The sequence below is a fragment of the Myxine glutinosa genome, chromosome 11 (genome assembly GCF_964187855.1).
Source record: "Myxine glutinosa chromosome 11, kmMyxGlut1.1, whole genome shotgun sequence".
Taxonomy (NCBI): Eukaryota; Metazoa; Chordata; class Myxini; order Myxiniformes; family Myxinidae; genus Myxine; species Myxine glutinosa.
In genome coordinates, this window is record NC_136271.1 from 50,907,596 (window position 1) to 50,923,167 (window position 15,572).

The 15,572-nt window shown below is 45.2% G+C and overlaps 1 protein-coding gene and 1 long non-coding RNA gene across 2 annotated transcripts in view; one reads left to right on the plus strand and one right to left on the minus strand.

Moving 5' to 3' along the window:
• The window catches only part of LOC137417719 (uncharacterized), a 56,231-nt gene extending 41,065 nt beyond the window's left edge, over positions 1–15,166 (plus strand). The window contains exon 2 of the long non-coding RNA XR_010982481.1: positions 14,921–15,166. This is a non-coding gene — a long non-coding RNA (uncharacterized LOC137417719). The remainder of the gene's footprint in view (positions 1–14,920) is intronic.
• The window catches only part of RTF1 (RTF1 homolog, Paf1/RNA polymerase II complex component), a gene marked incomplete at its 5' end in the record, with an annotated part of 68,781 nt that overhangs the window by 2,051 nt on the left and 51,158 nt on the right, over positions 1–15,572 (minus strand). Inside the window, 4 exon segments of the mRNA XM_078786663.1 lie at positions 2,513–2,630; positions 3,117–3,206; positions 3,309–3,386; positions 15,492–15,549. Coding sequence (XP_078642789.1) covers positions 2,513–2,630; positions 3,117–3,206; positions 3,309–3,386; positions 15,492–15,549 — 344 coding nt within the window.

The window sequence follows — 15,572 nt, forward strand, 5'->3', positions numbered from 1 at the left end:
ATTATTTATATATATTCATTCATTCATTCATATATATATATATATATATATGTGTGTGTGTGTGTGTGTATATACTGCAAAAACACTACATGGCCAAAAGTATGCGGACACCCCTTCTAATTAGTGGATTCGGCTGTTTCAGCCACACCCATTGCTGACAGGTATATATTATCAAGCACACAGCCATGCAATCTCTATAGACAAACATTGGCAGTAGAATGGGCCATACTGAAGAGCTCAGTGACTTTCAACGTGGCACAGTCATAGGATGCCACCTTTCCAACAAGTCAGTTCGTCAAATTTCTGCCCTGCTAGAGCTGCCCCGGTCAACTGTAAGTGTTGTTATTGTGAAGTGGAAATGTCTAGGAGCAACACCACCTCAGCCGCGAAGTGGTAGGCCACACAAGCTCACAGAACGGGACCGCCAAGTGCTGAAGCACGTAGCACGTAAAAATCGTCTGTCCTCGGTTGCAACACTCACTGCTGATTTCCAAACTGCCTTTGGAAGCAACGTCAGCACAACAACTGTTTGTCGGGAGCTTCATGAAATGGATTTCCACGGCCGAGCAGCCGCACAGAAGCCTAAGATCACCATGCACAGTGCAAAGCTCGCCGCCATTGGATTCTGGAGCAGTGGAAACGCGTTCTCTGGCGTGATGAATCACGCTTCATCATCGGCAGTCCGACGGACGAATCTGGGTTTGGCGGATGCCAGGAGAACGCTACCTGCCCGAATGCATAGTGCCAAATGTAAAGTTTGGTGGAGGAGGAATAATGGTTTAGGGCTGTTTTTCATGGTTCAGGCGAGGCCCCTTAGTTCCAGTGAAGGGAAATTTTAACGCTACAGCCTCGGGGGGCCACAGATGCCACAACAACGGCAGTAAATGTACAAGCAAAAATTCTACAACCTTTTAAATCTTTATTTTATTTTAATTTAATTATTTGCTTGAACACTGTTGAACACAAATCGCCTTTTTGACACTTTCGAAACCCTTCCGTTTAGCAGAACATGGACAAAATATTACAGCAATTTACATCACCATGACCAATCAAATTTGCCATTCATTGACCCTGCCCATGTCCTTGTTTCTCAAGTCTGCATGGGGTAAGGTGTTCTATGAACTCCCTAGTTTTATGTATTTATCAGATCTATTTTCTCCCCATTTTTTCATGAATTTGTTTTCTTATTAACCTATGCCACCGAAGGTTAGGTGTTCACCCCTGTTTGTCTGTCTGTCTTTGAACGCAATATCTCAATAAGTTATGGATGGTTTTGAATGAAACTCGGTGAACAGTGATGAATTGCTTAGATTTTGGTGTATATCCGGATCCGGATACAAGAGTTATTTAATTGTAAGTGATCTTCACCAGAGAGAAAGGCCAAAAATGACATACAGGATAGCTATGTGCTATCTTTGAGGCTTATCTCAAAGCCTTGTGGACGAACCTCAATGGATGAGTTGGGTACGTGACAAGAACAAAGCCAATTGGGTTTTGGTTCAGGTGTGGATGCATATCTGGCCTATCAATAAATGAATATGAATGATCGTTTTAAGGCCATTTTCCCCCGCTAGAGCGGGGGTTAGCCTTGCGGGCCCCATGACAATCATGGTTCGCTGTTTGAGGCAATGTTTTTATGGCCGGATGCCCTTCCTGACGCCAACCTTTGGTCACCTCTTACGATGCGCAGGGATACAGTGTACCTATTCTAAACCGGGGTATACACCGTGATCATTCATCCCAGCAAGCTGGTACTCAATTTTCCGACCTCGGAAGGATGACAGGCTGAGTCGACCCCCCTGGCGTTAATTCAGCGATCGACCGGCGAACCCAGGATCCTAGGCGGAGATATGTGGTCTACCGAGTGCTGTTCTAGTTTGCCTTGTTTTCCCCAATCCAAGTTGCTGTCATTTCATTTCGCATCCTCTTCATTTCACTTACAGGGACCCCCATCAGCCTCTCAATATCCGAATCTCTGTCCTCTGCAGAAACAATGCCTCTTCCTTTCACTTACAGGCCCCATGTCTCAGCTCCCTGAGAATAACTCGTCATATTTGCTGTGTTAATCTTCGCCCTCATTTTAAATGTTCGTCTGGATGTGGACTTGGAAACACACTTTGTGGGATCTGCAATTTTATTATCCGATCGATTTCTGATTGAAAGAAAAGGAAAAACTACACAATGCAAGAAAATAAAAAGAAAAATAATCAAAGATTTCACTTTTCCAAAATGTATTGCCTCTAATGCAGAACAAATATAGGTTGAATTGCTTGAAACAGTTTTAAATTCTTAATGTTCCTTAAAATTTTCCTGCATTAAATGGTAAGAAAACGAAAGAATGCATTAAGCAAATGTACTTTCATGTACTTTCCAGATACATTGCAAATGTGCTTTCCAGAAGGAGCGAGTCTCTGAATTTGCCAACTCTGTTAAAGGTTCCACAAAAGAAACAATAAAAACCCCGGTCTAGAACGAAAAGATGACATGTAATTATTGGTCTTGGATGTCTGACCTGTGCTCGGAACTTGGAGATCAATCTTGATGTCAAAATCGTGGGCACGGAAAAGATCATCAGAGGAATCAATTTGTGGCTTCATAACAGAGCTTTCCTTCCCCTCTTTCAGGAAATGCTGCATGAACAAGATAATAAAGCTGAGAATAAATCAGGACAGTTATTCAAAAAGAACAAAAACCATTTTCATAAACTTTAATCAAGTCAAAACTCTCAAACTTTCAATTACCAAGCAATCATTTTAACTCACGTGGGCTGTTCTCTCACAACGACAAACAGGAGCAGCTCTCCATATGGCACCAGAAGCAATGTGAATTGTCAAATGGATGTTCATGAGTTTATGTCCATCCCCAGTGTTTCATACTTTGGTTCTCATTAGATTGAAAAGTTTTATATATTAATGTCCAAAAAGTTTTTTGCTTGTAAAATTAAAACTGCACCACACCAAAAGATACTTAAGGATGTGCACACGAACAGAACAGCAGCCAATGTACTGTACTTGCTCTTATATCGTTTGGGGCATTGAAAATGGTGAACTCGTAGGATATTTTAAGGCTAAAATTTTAAAGGCGATAATGACCAAGCTTATAATCCATTTTAGAACCTTGTGGTCGAAAGGCTCGTCCACTTCCACAGCCCCGTACTTGGCATTGAGCTGTGCTACGATCGCTGCTTGGACTGCAGGGTCTCGAGACTGTAACACACAAGTATAACATTGTCAAGGATTGCTCTACATCAAACCGAATATCAATGGCATTTAGAGTACAAGCTTCACAAGTAGATTTCAGAGTCTTACGTTCGACACTATTGTTGGCTTGCACTGACGCCTCGTAAAAGGATCCATTTTCTGATTTTTCATGTGTTGTACCTCCACCTGCAAAATTGCACACATCCAGATTGCTGCAAGGCAGTTTGTGTTCAGGTTCATAAAAGGCATGATTACACTATATCAGTGGATACGAAACACGATTTCAAATACCGTAAGACCCCGGTTTACGTCGGAGATGCGTTGCTGAAAAGTGCGACAAATATCGAAACACGTAAATCAAAGCAATTTTTCTCATAAGAATTCATGGAATAAGTAGGTAGGGGGGGGGGGGGGGGATGTTCCTGATGTCACCCCACTTCATGTATTACATCTTGCTTTTTACTTATGATATTACCCATATTTGGTTAATGACAATTGTATGCAAACACACATATGTGTAAATAAATAAATAAAGCAATTACCAGACATTTAAAGAAAAATAAACCTCTTCCGGAAGTGGTCGAACTTGGGGGTACCTTTTCTTCTTCCTCATTCAAATGAACGTTGACATTTAAGGGGAGACGTAAAAAGGGAAAGACAAAAAAACAACCCGAAATGACATAAAAAGGGGAGATGTAAATAGTAGGGATATTACTGTACCTTATTTCCCTCTTCTTCATCAATTCATAGCTTCACACCTTCAACTACCCTGCCTGACATCCTGCCCCTGTTACAAAGATTTGTGTGGTGAGGCAACTGCCAGAAATCAGCTTCCCTCGACTACCTGAGAAGCCCTCTCAATCTTGTGATTTTAATCGCCATTACTCCATCCTTTCAGAAAAGGCCAAGATCCCTCATCCTTCTCTACCTATGCCTTCCAACCCCTCACTTAACATCGCTCCACATAAAAGCTTTCTACCCGCAAAAGTGACCAAATTCTGAACCACTCTCGACTGCACTGCTTCGAGACCAGAAGCTATCAGTATTTGAGTATTCAAGACTTGTTCATCTGCTGTGCTCAAGTTCATTCTTTTATAGACCAGTCAGCCTCTCCCCCTCAGAAGAAAAGTAATGTAATCAATTGTCGCAGCAGACTTCAACATTAAGTCTTCTCCAAAATTTTGTATCCGATCATCAGTCATTCCACCTGGAACATGCTGCTTACTCCATCTATCTATAATTCCACTAATCTCTGTGTGTATGTTTGTATGTATGTATGTTTGTATGTATGTTTGTATGTTTGTCTGTGACCGCTGTTTCTCGACAACTACCGGTCCGATATACTTGAAACTTGCCAGGTATATTGCTGGGGACCCGAGGATGTGCCTTTTCAAGGTTTTAAATTAATCGCAGAAGTAGTTACCGAGCTATGTCCAAAAAACGATTCAACCAATCAGAGAGCAGCGAGCTATCACGTGTGCCGAACGTGGCGAACAGACTATGCCTCGGATGGCACATTTGAGAGCGTATTCATTTATTTCCCGTCGGCAAACTATGTTGGCGCTATGTTGGCGTTAAACTATGTTTTAAAACTAATTAAAACTAATTTGCGATTCTTTCGCTTTGCGATGCGATTTGCGATTGCGTTAAACTCGCTCGGGCGTTAAACTATGTTTTAAAACTAATTAAAACTAATTTGCGATTCTTTCGCTTTCCTGCGCATTTGTGCACGCGATGGCGATTTCTTTACCAAACTCCGCAAGCCGTTAGCTTTGGACCAAACCATTTCATGTAAATAGAGGGGGGGGGATTGTCACCGTACTCGCAAGCCGTTCGCTTTGGACCAAACCATTTCATGTAAATAGAGGGGGGGGGGATTGTCACCGTACTCGCAAGCCGTTCGCTTTGGACCAAACCATTTCATGTAAATAGAGGGGGGGGATATAATTTTAGATATAGATATAGTACGGGCATGCCCTAGTATCAACAATGTATGGATGTCCTCAATCTTAAACCAGAATATCTGGATCATCCTACTTGACATCTGGATCATCCTACTCTCACTTTTCATTGTACCTTGTACTTGTGCACTGTACAACGACAACAAAGTTGAATAGAATTGAATCTCCCATGCATTTGAATCTGTATGGCACCCTCCCCTGCTTTCTCAACTGTCAGTGCACAGAGTCCCCTGCTGGATTTCATGCACTAGTCATAATTGTTCCCTCGTGGAGTGAGAGGATTTGTATTCGGAATTGGCATCGTTACCCACCTGCTATACCACCTCCCTCCAGCAGGGGTCTGTGGTTAAACCACTTGCACTATTTCACGTGTGCACGCGAAAATTGCTCGTCGTCTCACCACACTTACGTATCACTTTGTAGACGACGACCACTCTGTGCAGGATAGTTCCTCACTGCTCTGCCAGACAGACTGTGGTAATATCCCTCTGTGAGCTTAAAAAAAGAAGCAACTTGTCATCTACGTGGAACATGGCTTAAAAATCAGGGACTCGTGTCTATGGCATCTCATAACAGGAGGCTAAGTCTCAGGACTCACCTCTTGCTCACTGCAGGTACATAGGTAGTCTTGGAATCTATTGTCGGTTCTATTCTGATTTTCCTTCTTCCATCTGTCTATCTTCTGAGCCTGGTGTTGGCTTAGCGGTAAGGGTGTCGGCTTGGGATCCTAGGATCCTGGGTTCGAATCCCGGTTGATCGCTGAATTAACGCCAGGGGGGTTGACTCAGCCTGTCATCCTTCCGAGGTCAGCAATTTGAGTACCAGTTCACTGTTAATTCCGTGTTTGTCGCAAGAGGCGACTAACAGGGTTGGTGGCCGGAAGGGCATCCGGCCATAAAACCGCTTCAAAAAGGGGACCATGGTGCCCGAAAAAGGCCAGCCCCTGCTGTGCAGGGAAAAATGGCCTCTAAAGGTGGTTTTTCTTTTGTTCTTCATCTGTCTTGCTTCTCTGCCAATATTGTCCCTCCAGTTGCACACGTGGTATCAGAAACCTTTTTTTTTTGTTTTTGTATACAGAATCGAGGCTCGTGAAATAGCTAACATTTATCACACAAACAAATCAAACAGGTAAACAAAGTATATAAAAAGGGGAGCGGTAGACAAGATGGGGAGAGAAGGGGAAGCACATAAACACAACATGTGAGAGCAGGTACATCGGGAATGTGTGGGAGGGAGGGGGCTTGGGGGAAGGCGGCATGGGAAGGGGGGGGGGGGGGGAGAAGTATAAACACAAGTACACCAAGGACTTCCAGGAAAGAAGTTGGTATTTCAAAAAAGTGGATTTGGGGTGAAATTAGCGGGGGTAGAAATGATCCAAGGTTTTGGATGGGGGAAGATAAGAGATGGTGGTGAACAGCTGTTTTAAAGACCTTGAGTTAGGAGTGGGATTGAAGAGAGTGAGGGAGTTTGTTCCAGAGGCGGAAGAAAAGAGGAATGAAGGAGTGAAGGTGAGCAGCGAGTCTTGATTTTGGCAGTTTAACCATAAGAGGGTTGCAGGCAGATCTTGTGCGACCTGTAGGAATATTTGGGGGACAGAGCCCAGAGAGAGCTGGGGGAGCAAGGCTGGAGAGGAGTCGGTAGAAGACGGAAAGACCACCAACCTGCCTACGGTGAGTAAGTGAAAGGCCCTCAGAGATAGCTTCATCACGGGAGATTCTAATGATTCTGAACGCTTTGGTTTCAACATCGTGAAGCTGAGCGAGGTGTGAGACAAGAGCACCAGCCCAGAGGGGAGAGCAGTATTCCATTGAGCTGCGGATGAAAGCCTTGTATGTGGTGAGGAGCTCAGGTGTCCCAAGGAAGGACTTCGCACGACGGAGGATGCCCAGTCGGCGACTGGCTTTGGAGGCCAGATTTGAAATGTGGTTTTCCCAGGAAAGATCATGGCAGATAGTGAGACCCAAAAGCTTGAGTGACAGAACTTCTTGAAGAGGATTATTCAGAAAGTGCATGGGAGGGTTGTCCAGTCGGTCTTTTCGGAGAGACATCGTAAGAGTGTGAGATTTGTCAGGATTGAAAGACATGTTCCACTTGTTTGACCAGTCTGTAATTTTGTCCAGGTCTGCAGAGAGTGAAGAGACTGCAGACTGCCGATCTGAGGGATGAGGAATGGCGCGGCAGAGAGTGGAGTCATCAGCAAAGAGATAGAGAGGATTTTCAAGAGAGTCAGAGAGATCATTGATGAAGACCAGAAAAAGCACAGGGCCCAGAACACTGCCTTGGGGAACTCCAGCCTGAACAGGAAGAGGAGATGAGAGAAACCCATTCAGGGCCACACGTTGACTACGACTAGAGAGGAAGTCCGCCAGCCATGCGTGGAGATTTCCATGGATACCAAAGGAGGAGAGTTTGGTGAGCAGATCGGGGTGCCAGACCGTATCGAAGGCACTTGATATGTCAAGGGAGACAGCTCTAATTTCCTGTTTGGCATTGAGGACCTCCATCCATTGTTGAGACAGCAGAAGCAGCATGTCCAGAGTAGAGTGACCTGGTCTGAAACCAAATTGATGATAAGAGATCAAGCCATTGGAGAAGAGGAAAGATTTCATATCCGAAGCAATGATGGATTCCATGACTTTGCTGATAATTGGGAGAAGGCTGATTGGTCTGTAGTTGCAAGGATCTGTTTTTGCACCTTTTTTATATAAAGCGGTAATGTTGGCTGATTTCCAAGCAGATGGCAGATGACCTTGAGCAAAAGAGAGGGTGAAAAGAACAGAGAGGGGGAGTGAAAGAGCGGAAGAACAGGATTTTCGGACCCGTTGGCTGATGCCGTCAGGTCCAGTTGCAGAATCAAAGTTGAGGGTTGACAGAAACTTTTCCACCTTGTCAGGATGTAAGGACACAGAGTCCAGGAGCAGCTGGGTACGACTGGGTATGGTGGGTACAGAGAGGGATGGGTTTGGGACACAAGTTTTAGAGGCAAACACAGAGTTGAGGCATTCAGCTTTTTCACGTGCGGAGTCAGCTGTGTAGCCATTTGAGGTAAGGGAGGGGATGGAGGGGGAACAAACACCAGAAACAGATTTGACCAGACGCCACCAGGATTTGGAAGAGGGAGACAGATAAGAGAGTTCGGTCTTGAGAACGGAGAGATATTGTTTCCTGGCTCTCCTGAGGGTGGACACACACTTGTTTCGGGCTTTGTGAAAGGAAATGAGATTTCCTTCCGTTGGATTTGCTTTCCAGGAGACGAAGGCAAGTTGTTTCTGGGCAACAGCCTCACCACAAGTTTCCGTGTACCATAGACGGGAGGAAGGGTATGACAACTGAAGGCGAGATGGGATAAATCTGTGCATGAGAGAGAGCAATTTACTTTGGAAGAATTCCCAGGATGAGTTGATGTCAGAGGTGGTAGAGATGTGAGACCAGTCCAGATGATTGATGGCTGATTGAAGACCGTGCCAGTTGGCCTGAGTGAAATGCCAGACTCGTCGACGCTGAGGAGGCTCCCTGAGAATGGTCAGAGAGATGTCCACTTTAACAAGCACATGATCAGATGAGCCGATTGGAGCAGAAGAAGAGCAGCAGACATTTTCAGGGAAGTTAGTCATAACCAAGTCCAGAAGAGAAGATGCTCCGTTGACTGAGATCCGGGTCGGGAAATTGACAGATTGTGTCAGTCCCAGTGAGTCGCAGAAGTCCTTTGCTGAGGAGCCATGGCTGGTGAGAGAGGTACCCACACCCAGCCAACTGGCATGGTGACAATTGAAATCACCACATATGAGGAAGAGAGAGTTGGGATGAGTAGATAGAAGTTGGTCCATATTATCAGACAGCGAGATGTAGATGGAGTCATCACTGTTTGGTGGACGGTACAACACACAAATGAACAAGAGGTGGGAGCGAAGGGGAAGCCGTAGCCAGAGGTATTCCTGGGGGTGAGGTGGAGAGAAGGCAGTGCAGGGCGAGTGAGAAAGAGAGTTTCTGATAAAGATAGCAACCCCACCTCCAGGGCGAGGCTCAGGTCTATCATACCGGAGGAGGGAGTAACCCGGGAGAGATACTAAGGAATCAGAGACATCATGAAGGAGGAACGTTTCTGTTTAGCAGATCACGTCTGGTTTGTCAGAAGCAACCTGTATGGAGAGATCAGTTAAGTTTGAACGGAGGCCCCAGATGTTTGAGGTCCATACCGTTAATGAAGAGGATGGGGGAGCATCGGATTAGTGCTGTTAGCTAGATTAAAAATCCCGTCTCGGAACCGTTTCGATAAATTTTCAATTTTCATAACGGGATCTCGGATCGGCTCGGTTCCCGGCAAAGTAAAAAATAAAAAAAATAAACAAATAATAAGGCTTCAAAAATAATGGAATTTCATTACAATATATAAACAACAATGAAAAAACTTCATTTCTGATGTTGAGGACTTAAATTCCGACTTAGCTTCCATTTACCGGGATGAAATAAAATACACCGCCTACATGCACATGATCGGCCACCGACGGGACCGGGTTATCTCATTACAGTTTGTATTGTCGTGTAATTTCTTGCTCGGAATGTCAGAGAGGGAGAAAATGTTTCTGCCCAGGCATATTCGAGTCCAGGTTGGAGTTTCATTATCATTTTGTGAGTTGTGATCGCCAAGGGGCTCGCTCCCCCCCGTTCCCCTCCCCTCCCCCGCCCGGCAATGCCGGGTACTTCTGCTAGTAAATTATAAAGCAGGCGGTGTAGTGATCACCCCCCCCCCCCCTCCCCTCTCCTTATTTTCACTCTGTGACTAAAGTAAACGTAATCAACTTATCTGGCCTAAAGTGGAGATAAGATAACCAAAATACTTTCACATTCAAACCGTCACACCAAACCCTGAGGGATTCTTACAATTTATAGATTTAGCGTTGCAATTAAACATAAACGTTCATCAAAAACTCATTTCATAAAACTACATAATGTATTGTACTTGTATTAATACATTGTGTGTAGAATAATCCGTTATAAACGTGTTTTTAATCTAAATAAACATCGTCCCTCCAATCACGGGGCTCGAGCGAGTCCCTCGATATTAATGTGCAAAAGACCATAGCAACCACATTCCGTAACTCGTCTCCAAGGACGGACACGTGACCGTAACGGGGCGAGGGCAAGGCGGAGTGATACAGCGGAAGGATTCAACGGTTTAAATAAAGCCGCGATGCGGCGGATTTTCATTGTGACCTTCATCCTGATGTCGTTACTTCCGCCACCAAAGGTGGATGGAGGTTATGTTTTCACTCCTGTCTGTTTGTCCGTTTGTTTGTCCGTTTGTTTGTGAACACAATATCTCAAAAAGTTGTGGACGGATTCGGACGAAATTTTGTGGAGATGCAGCGTGTGTGACAAGGACGACATGATTAGATGTTGGTGAAGATCCGGATTCAGAATTCGGATTCGTTTGCAGTGCATTGTTTGTTGACGAGGGGAAAATCCTGGAACAGTGAGTTTACTTTATCTATCATCGTTTGTGTCAGTTCAGCTGCACTTGCGAAAAATGATGCTTGTGCAGAAGCAGAGTAATGAAAGCAAGGCTCAATAAATGCCTCTATTATGGAAAATATCTGCAAGAAGTTGGAATTTTAACCGGGATTTTTTTACCGAGAAATTGAGTCAATCAATTTATCTCGGGACCGTCCCGAGACCGTCTCGAAAGCCGAAACCGCCGGGATTTCGTCCCGGTCTCGGATCGGTTGACAGCCCTACATCGGATACAGAACAGGGGGGAGGAGGGGTAGGGTAAGATGTGGAAGAGGGGGAAGAGGTAGGGAGAGCTGTTGAAGGTATGTCAGAGATGTCAGAATAGCTCGGAGAAAGGGAAGGATGGGGTGGACAAAAGGTGTGATGGTGATTGGGTGAGGCACAATGAGGTGTTATTTGAGGAGGGGGAAGAGCGAGGCAGAAGGGTGGGGGAGATGGAGGTGAGAGTTGGAAGGGGGAAGAAGCGGGGAGGATGCTTTGAGGAGGATGGGTGAGAGGGGGGAAATGGAGAAGAAATGAGGGTGGGGAGATTTGAAGGGGCGGGGGGGGGTGAGGGGGGAGTTTATGAGGGGAGGGGTTCGGGAGAGGTTTAGGAGGGAAGGGACAAGGGGAGGGATTTGAAAGGGATGGGAGATGGGGCAGATTTGGAGGGGAGGGGTGAGGGGGGAGTCTAGGAGGGGAGGGGCAAGGGGGAGTCTCGGAGGGGAGTGGTATGGGGGGGGGGTTTAGCAGGGAAGGGGCCAGTGGGGAGATTTGAAAGGGATGGGTGATGGGGAGGATTTGGAGGAGAGGGGCAAGGTGGAAGATTTGAAAGGGATGGGTGATGGGGAAGATTTGGAGGGGAGGGGTGATGCGGAAGTTTTGGAGGGGAGGGGAAATGGGGAACATTTGGAGGGGAGGGGTGAGATTGGATTTTGGAAAGTGTACGATTAATGGGAAACGAACATTTATTGCAAAATGAGTTTCTTGTGACCTTTGAGTTAAAAATACATTTAAGGATGCTGGAGGGGGGGGTGGAGTGCAGGAGAGTTTAGGGAATGTAGGAAAGAGGCACTGCAAGAGATGGAATTTTTTTTTGGGATGAATAGATTTGGTGAGCAAGTCGAAAGCAACCTTTTAAAGAAGAAGAAGACAAAGGTGTTATAATATACGACAGAATACAGTACTTCAGGGGAAAGTTTAAACATTTTAAAGTTTAATAGTGAAAACTATCTGGCGAAATGGGGGAGAAACACGTGGTCGAAGAACGAATGAACGAATAAGAACAACGAAAAAACGAATAAGAACAACGAATAAGAACAGAGAAGGAAATGTTTTTTTTGTTTGTTTTTTTGAGTTGAGATTTTAAACAAGGAAGTAGGCTATGGGGTGAAAAGACTGGGACAAACAGAGAATGAAATTTATTGGAGCACAAATGACGGACCACTGAGAGAAAAACAAAGCCTCAAGGTCGGACATGGTACAAGGCCTCAAAACACAGGACACGAATTAACACGATTTTCTATACAGGTATGAAAGATTTACACTGATAATTTTCCAAGGGACCCACTGTAGGTACACACACCATAAAATAAATACAGTTTTGACGAAAATACAAATGGGAACAATTACTTAACTTCGATAGCGTGGAGATCGTGGACAGCTGCGAAAAAACGTAAGCTCGCCGGCAAGACCGGAAGCGGACAATTCTCCAATTGATGATGGACAATCATTGATTGATTGATGGACAATCCGTTGGATTTGCTTTCCAGGAGGCGAAGGCAAGTTGTTTCTGGGCAAGAGCCTCACCACAAGATTCTGTGTACCATGGACGGGAGGAAGGGTATGACAACTGAAGACGAGATGGGATAAATCTGTGCATGAGAGAGAGCAATTTACTTTGGAAGAATTCCCAGGATGAGTTGATATCAGAGGCAGTAGTGATGGGAGACCAGTCCAGATGATTGATGGCTGCTTGAAGACCGTGCCAGTTGGCCTGAGTGAAATGCCAGACTCGTCTACGCTGAGGAGGCTCTCTGAGAATGGTCAGAGAGATGTCCACTTCAACAAGCACATGATCAGATGAGCCGATTGGAGCAGAAGAAGAGCAGCAGACATTTGCAGGGAAGTTCGTCATAACCAAGTCCAGAAGAGAAGATGCTCCGTTGACTGAAATCCGGGTCGGGAAATTGACAGATTGTGTCAGTCCCAGTGAGTCGCAGAAGTCCTTTGCTGAGGAGCCATGGCTGGTGAGAGAGGTACCCACACTCAGCCAACTGGCATGGTGACAATTGAAATCACCACATATGAGGAAGAGAGAGTTGGGATGAGTAGATAGAAGTTGGTCCATATTATCAGACAGTGAGATGTAGATGGAGTCATCACTGTTTGGTGGACGGAACACACATATGAACAAAAGGTGGTAGCGAAGGGGAAGCTGTAGCCAGAGGTATTCCTGGGGGTGAGGTGGAGAGAGGGCAGTGCAGGGCGAGTGAGGAAGAGAGTTTTTGATAAAGATAGCAACCCCACCTCCAGGACGAGGCTCAGGTCTATCATACTGGAGGAGAGATACTAAGGAATCAGAGACATCTTGAAGTAGGAAAGTTTCTGTTAAGCAGATCACGTCTGGTTTGTCAGAAGCAACCTGTATGGAGAGATCAGTCAAGTTTGAGCGAAGGCCCCGGATGTTTGAGGTCCATACCGTTAATGAAGAGGAAGGGGGAGCATCGGATACAGAACAGGGGGGCGGGGGGTGTAGCGTAAGATTTGGAAGAGGACGAAGAGGTAGGGAGAGCTGTTGACAGTGTGTCAGAGATTTCAGAATAGCTCGGAGAAAGGGAAGGATGGGGCGGACAAAAGGTTTGATGGTGATTGGGTGAGGGACAGTGAGGTGTTATTTGAGGAGGGGGAAGAGCGAGGCAGAAGGTTGGGGGAGATGGAGGTGAGAGTTGTAAGGGGGAAGAAGCGGGGAGGACGCTTTGAGGAGGAGGGGTGAGAGGGGGGAAATGGAGAAGAAATGAGGGTGGGGAGATTTGTAGGGGAGGGGCGAGGGGGAGTTTATGAGGGGAGGGGTTAGGGGGGAGCTTAGGAGGGAAGGGACAAGGGGGGGATTTGAAAGGGATGGGAGATGGGGGAGATTTGGAGGGAAGGGTTGAGGGGGGAGTCTAGGAGGGGAGGGGTGAGGGGGAGTCTAGGAGGAGAGGGGTGTGGGGGAAGTTTAGGAGGGAAGGGACAAGGGGGGAGATTTGAAAGGGATGGGTGATGGGGAAGATTTGGAGGGGAAGGGAAAGGGGGAAGATTTGAATGGGATGGGTGATGGGGAAGATTTGGAGGGGAGGGGCAAAGGGGAAGATTTGAAAGAGATGGGTGATGGGGAAGATTTGGAGGGGAGGGGCAAGGGAGAAGATTTGAAAGAGATGGGTGATGGGGAAGATTTTGAGGGGAGGGGCAAGGGGGGAGATTTGAAAGAGATGGGTGATGGGGAAGATTTGGAGGGGAGGGGTGAGATTGGATTTTAGAAAGTGTATGATTAATGGGAAACGAACATTTATTGCAAAATGAGTTTCTTGTGACCTTCGAGTCAAAAATACGTTTAAGGACGCTGGAGGGGGGGGGGGGGGGTGGGGGGGAGGGTTGGATTGCAGGTGAGTTTAGGGAATGTATGAAAGAGGCACTGAAGAGATGGAATTTTTTTTTGGAATGAATAGATTTGGTGAGCAAGTCGAAAGCAACCTTTTAAAGAAGAAGAAGAAAAAGGTGTTATAATATACGACAGAATACAGTACTTCAGGGGAAAGTTTCAACATTTTAAAATTTAACAGTGAAAACTATCTGGGGAAAATGGGGGTGAAGCACGTGGTCGAAGAACGAACGAACGAATAAGAACAACGAATAAACAAATAAGAACAACGAATAAACAAATAAGAACAACGAATAAGAACAGAGAAGGAAATGTTTTTGTTGGTTTTTTTTTTGAGTTGAGATTTTAAACAAGGAAGTATGGGGCGAAAAGATTGGGAAAAACTGAGAGAACGAAAGTAATTGGAGCACAATCGACGGACCGCTGAGAGAAAAGCAAAGTCTCAAAGTAGGACATTACCTTGTGATCCTTCCAAACAATTCAACTTATAAATCCTCACCTCCATTCATTAATTAATCCCAGTCTTCTTTTCCATGTGGAACCATCTTCCTGAGTCTGTTATGCCATGCTCTCCTCCAGGAAATCTCCCACTGACTGTCACAACCTTGTGTCTCCCATTTCCACCTCAGAACTCTTCCACACCTGCAAAGAGCCTGCTCTTCTTTCATTTGCAACTTCTCTCCTTCTGCTGTGGTCCCGTCCATGCATTCTTGTCCTCTTAGGTTCTGCTTCACCCCATTTTGTACTTCTTGAACCTTTGCTCCATGTTTTGCTTTTGCACAAGCCTTTCTACCCATATTAATAAATATACAAGTATTTCAAAGAGAATGTGCCATGCTTTCAATAAATAAATAAAAATTGCACTGGAAATTGTATCTTGGTTTTGTACAGGGAAGTTAAAATCAATACAAATGAGATTTGTTTGAAACAAATCATCACTTTTGCAAGTCTTCACACGGTCTTTGTCGAGTGAAATCTATTTGATACGAATGGGACTAGCTCAGCAAGATTAACATTCCTGCTCTTGCTCAATTGCGTCTGGGCGAATGTTATACAGCAAAAGGATGTTTCAATAGCAGCAAAAATGTTTTCTAAAATAGGTTCAGACCCATAATCTCGAGAAAGCAATTTTATTCAGACCAAAACCTTTAAATGTCTGTTTCTTCTTAAAGTATCATTCATGCAACAGATTCCACAAACCTGCATTGCCTTCTCAGACTCCACAATGTTCCATGAGCGATTCCGCTGGTTAATGTAGCTGACAAAGGAGAGACAGAAGCG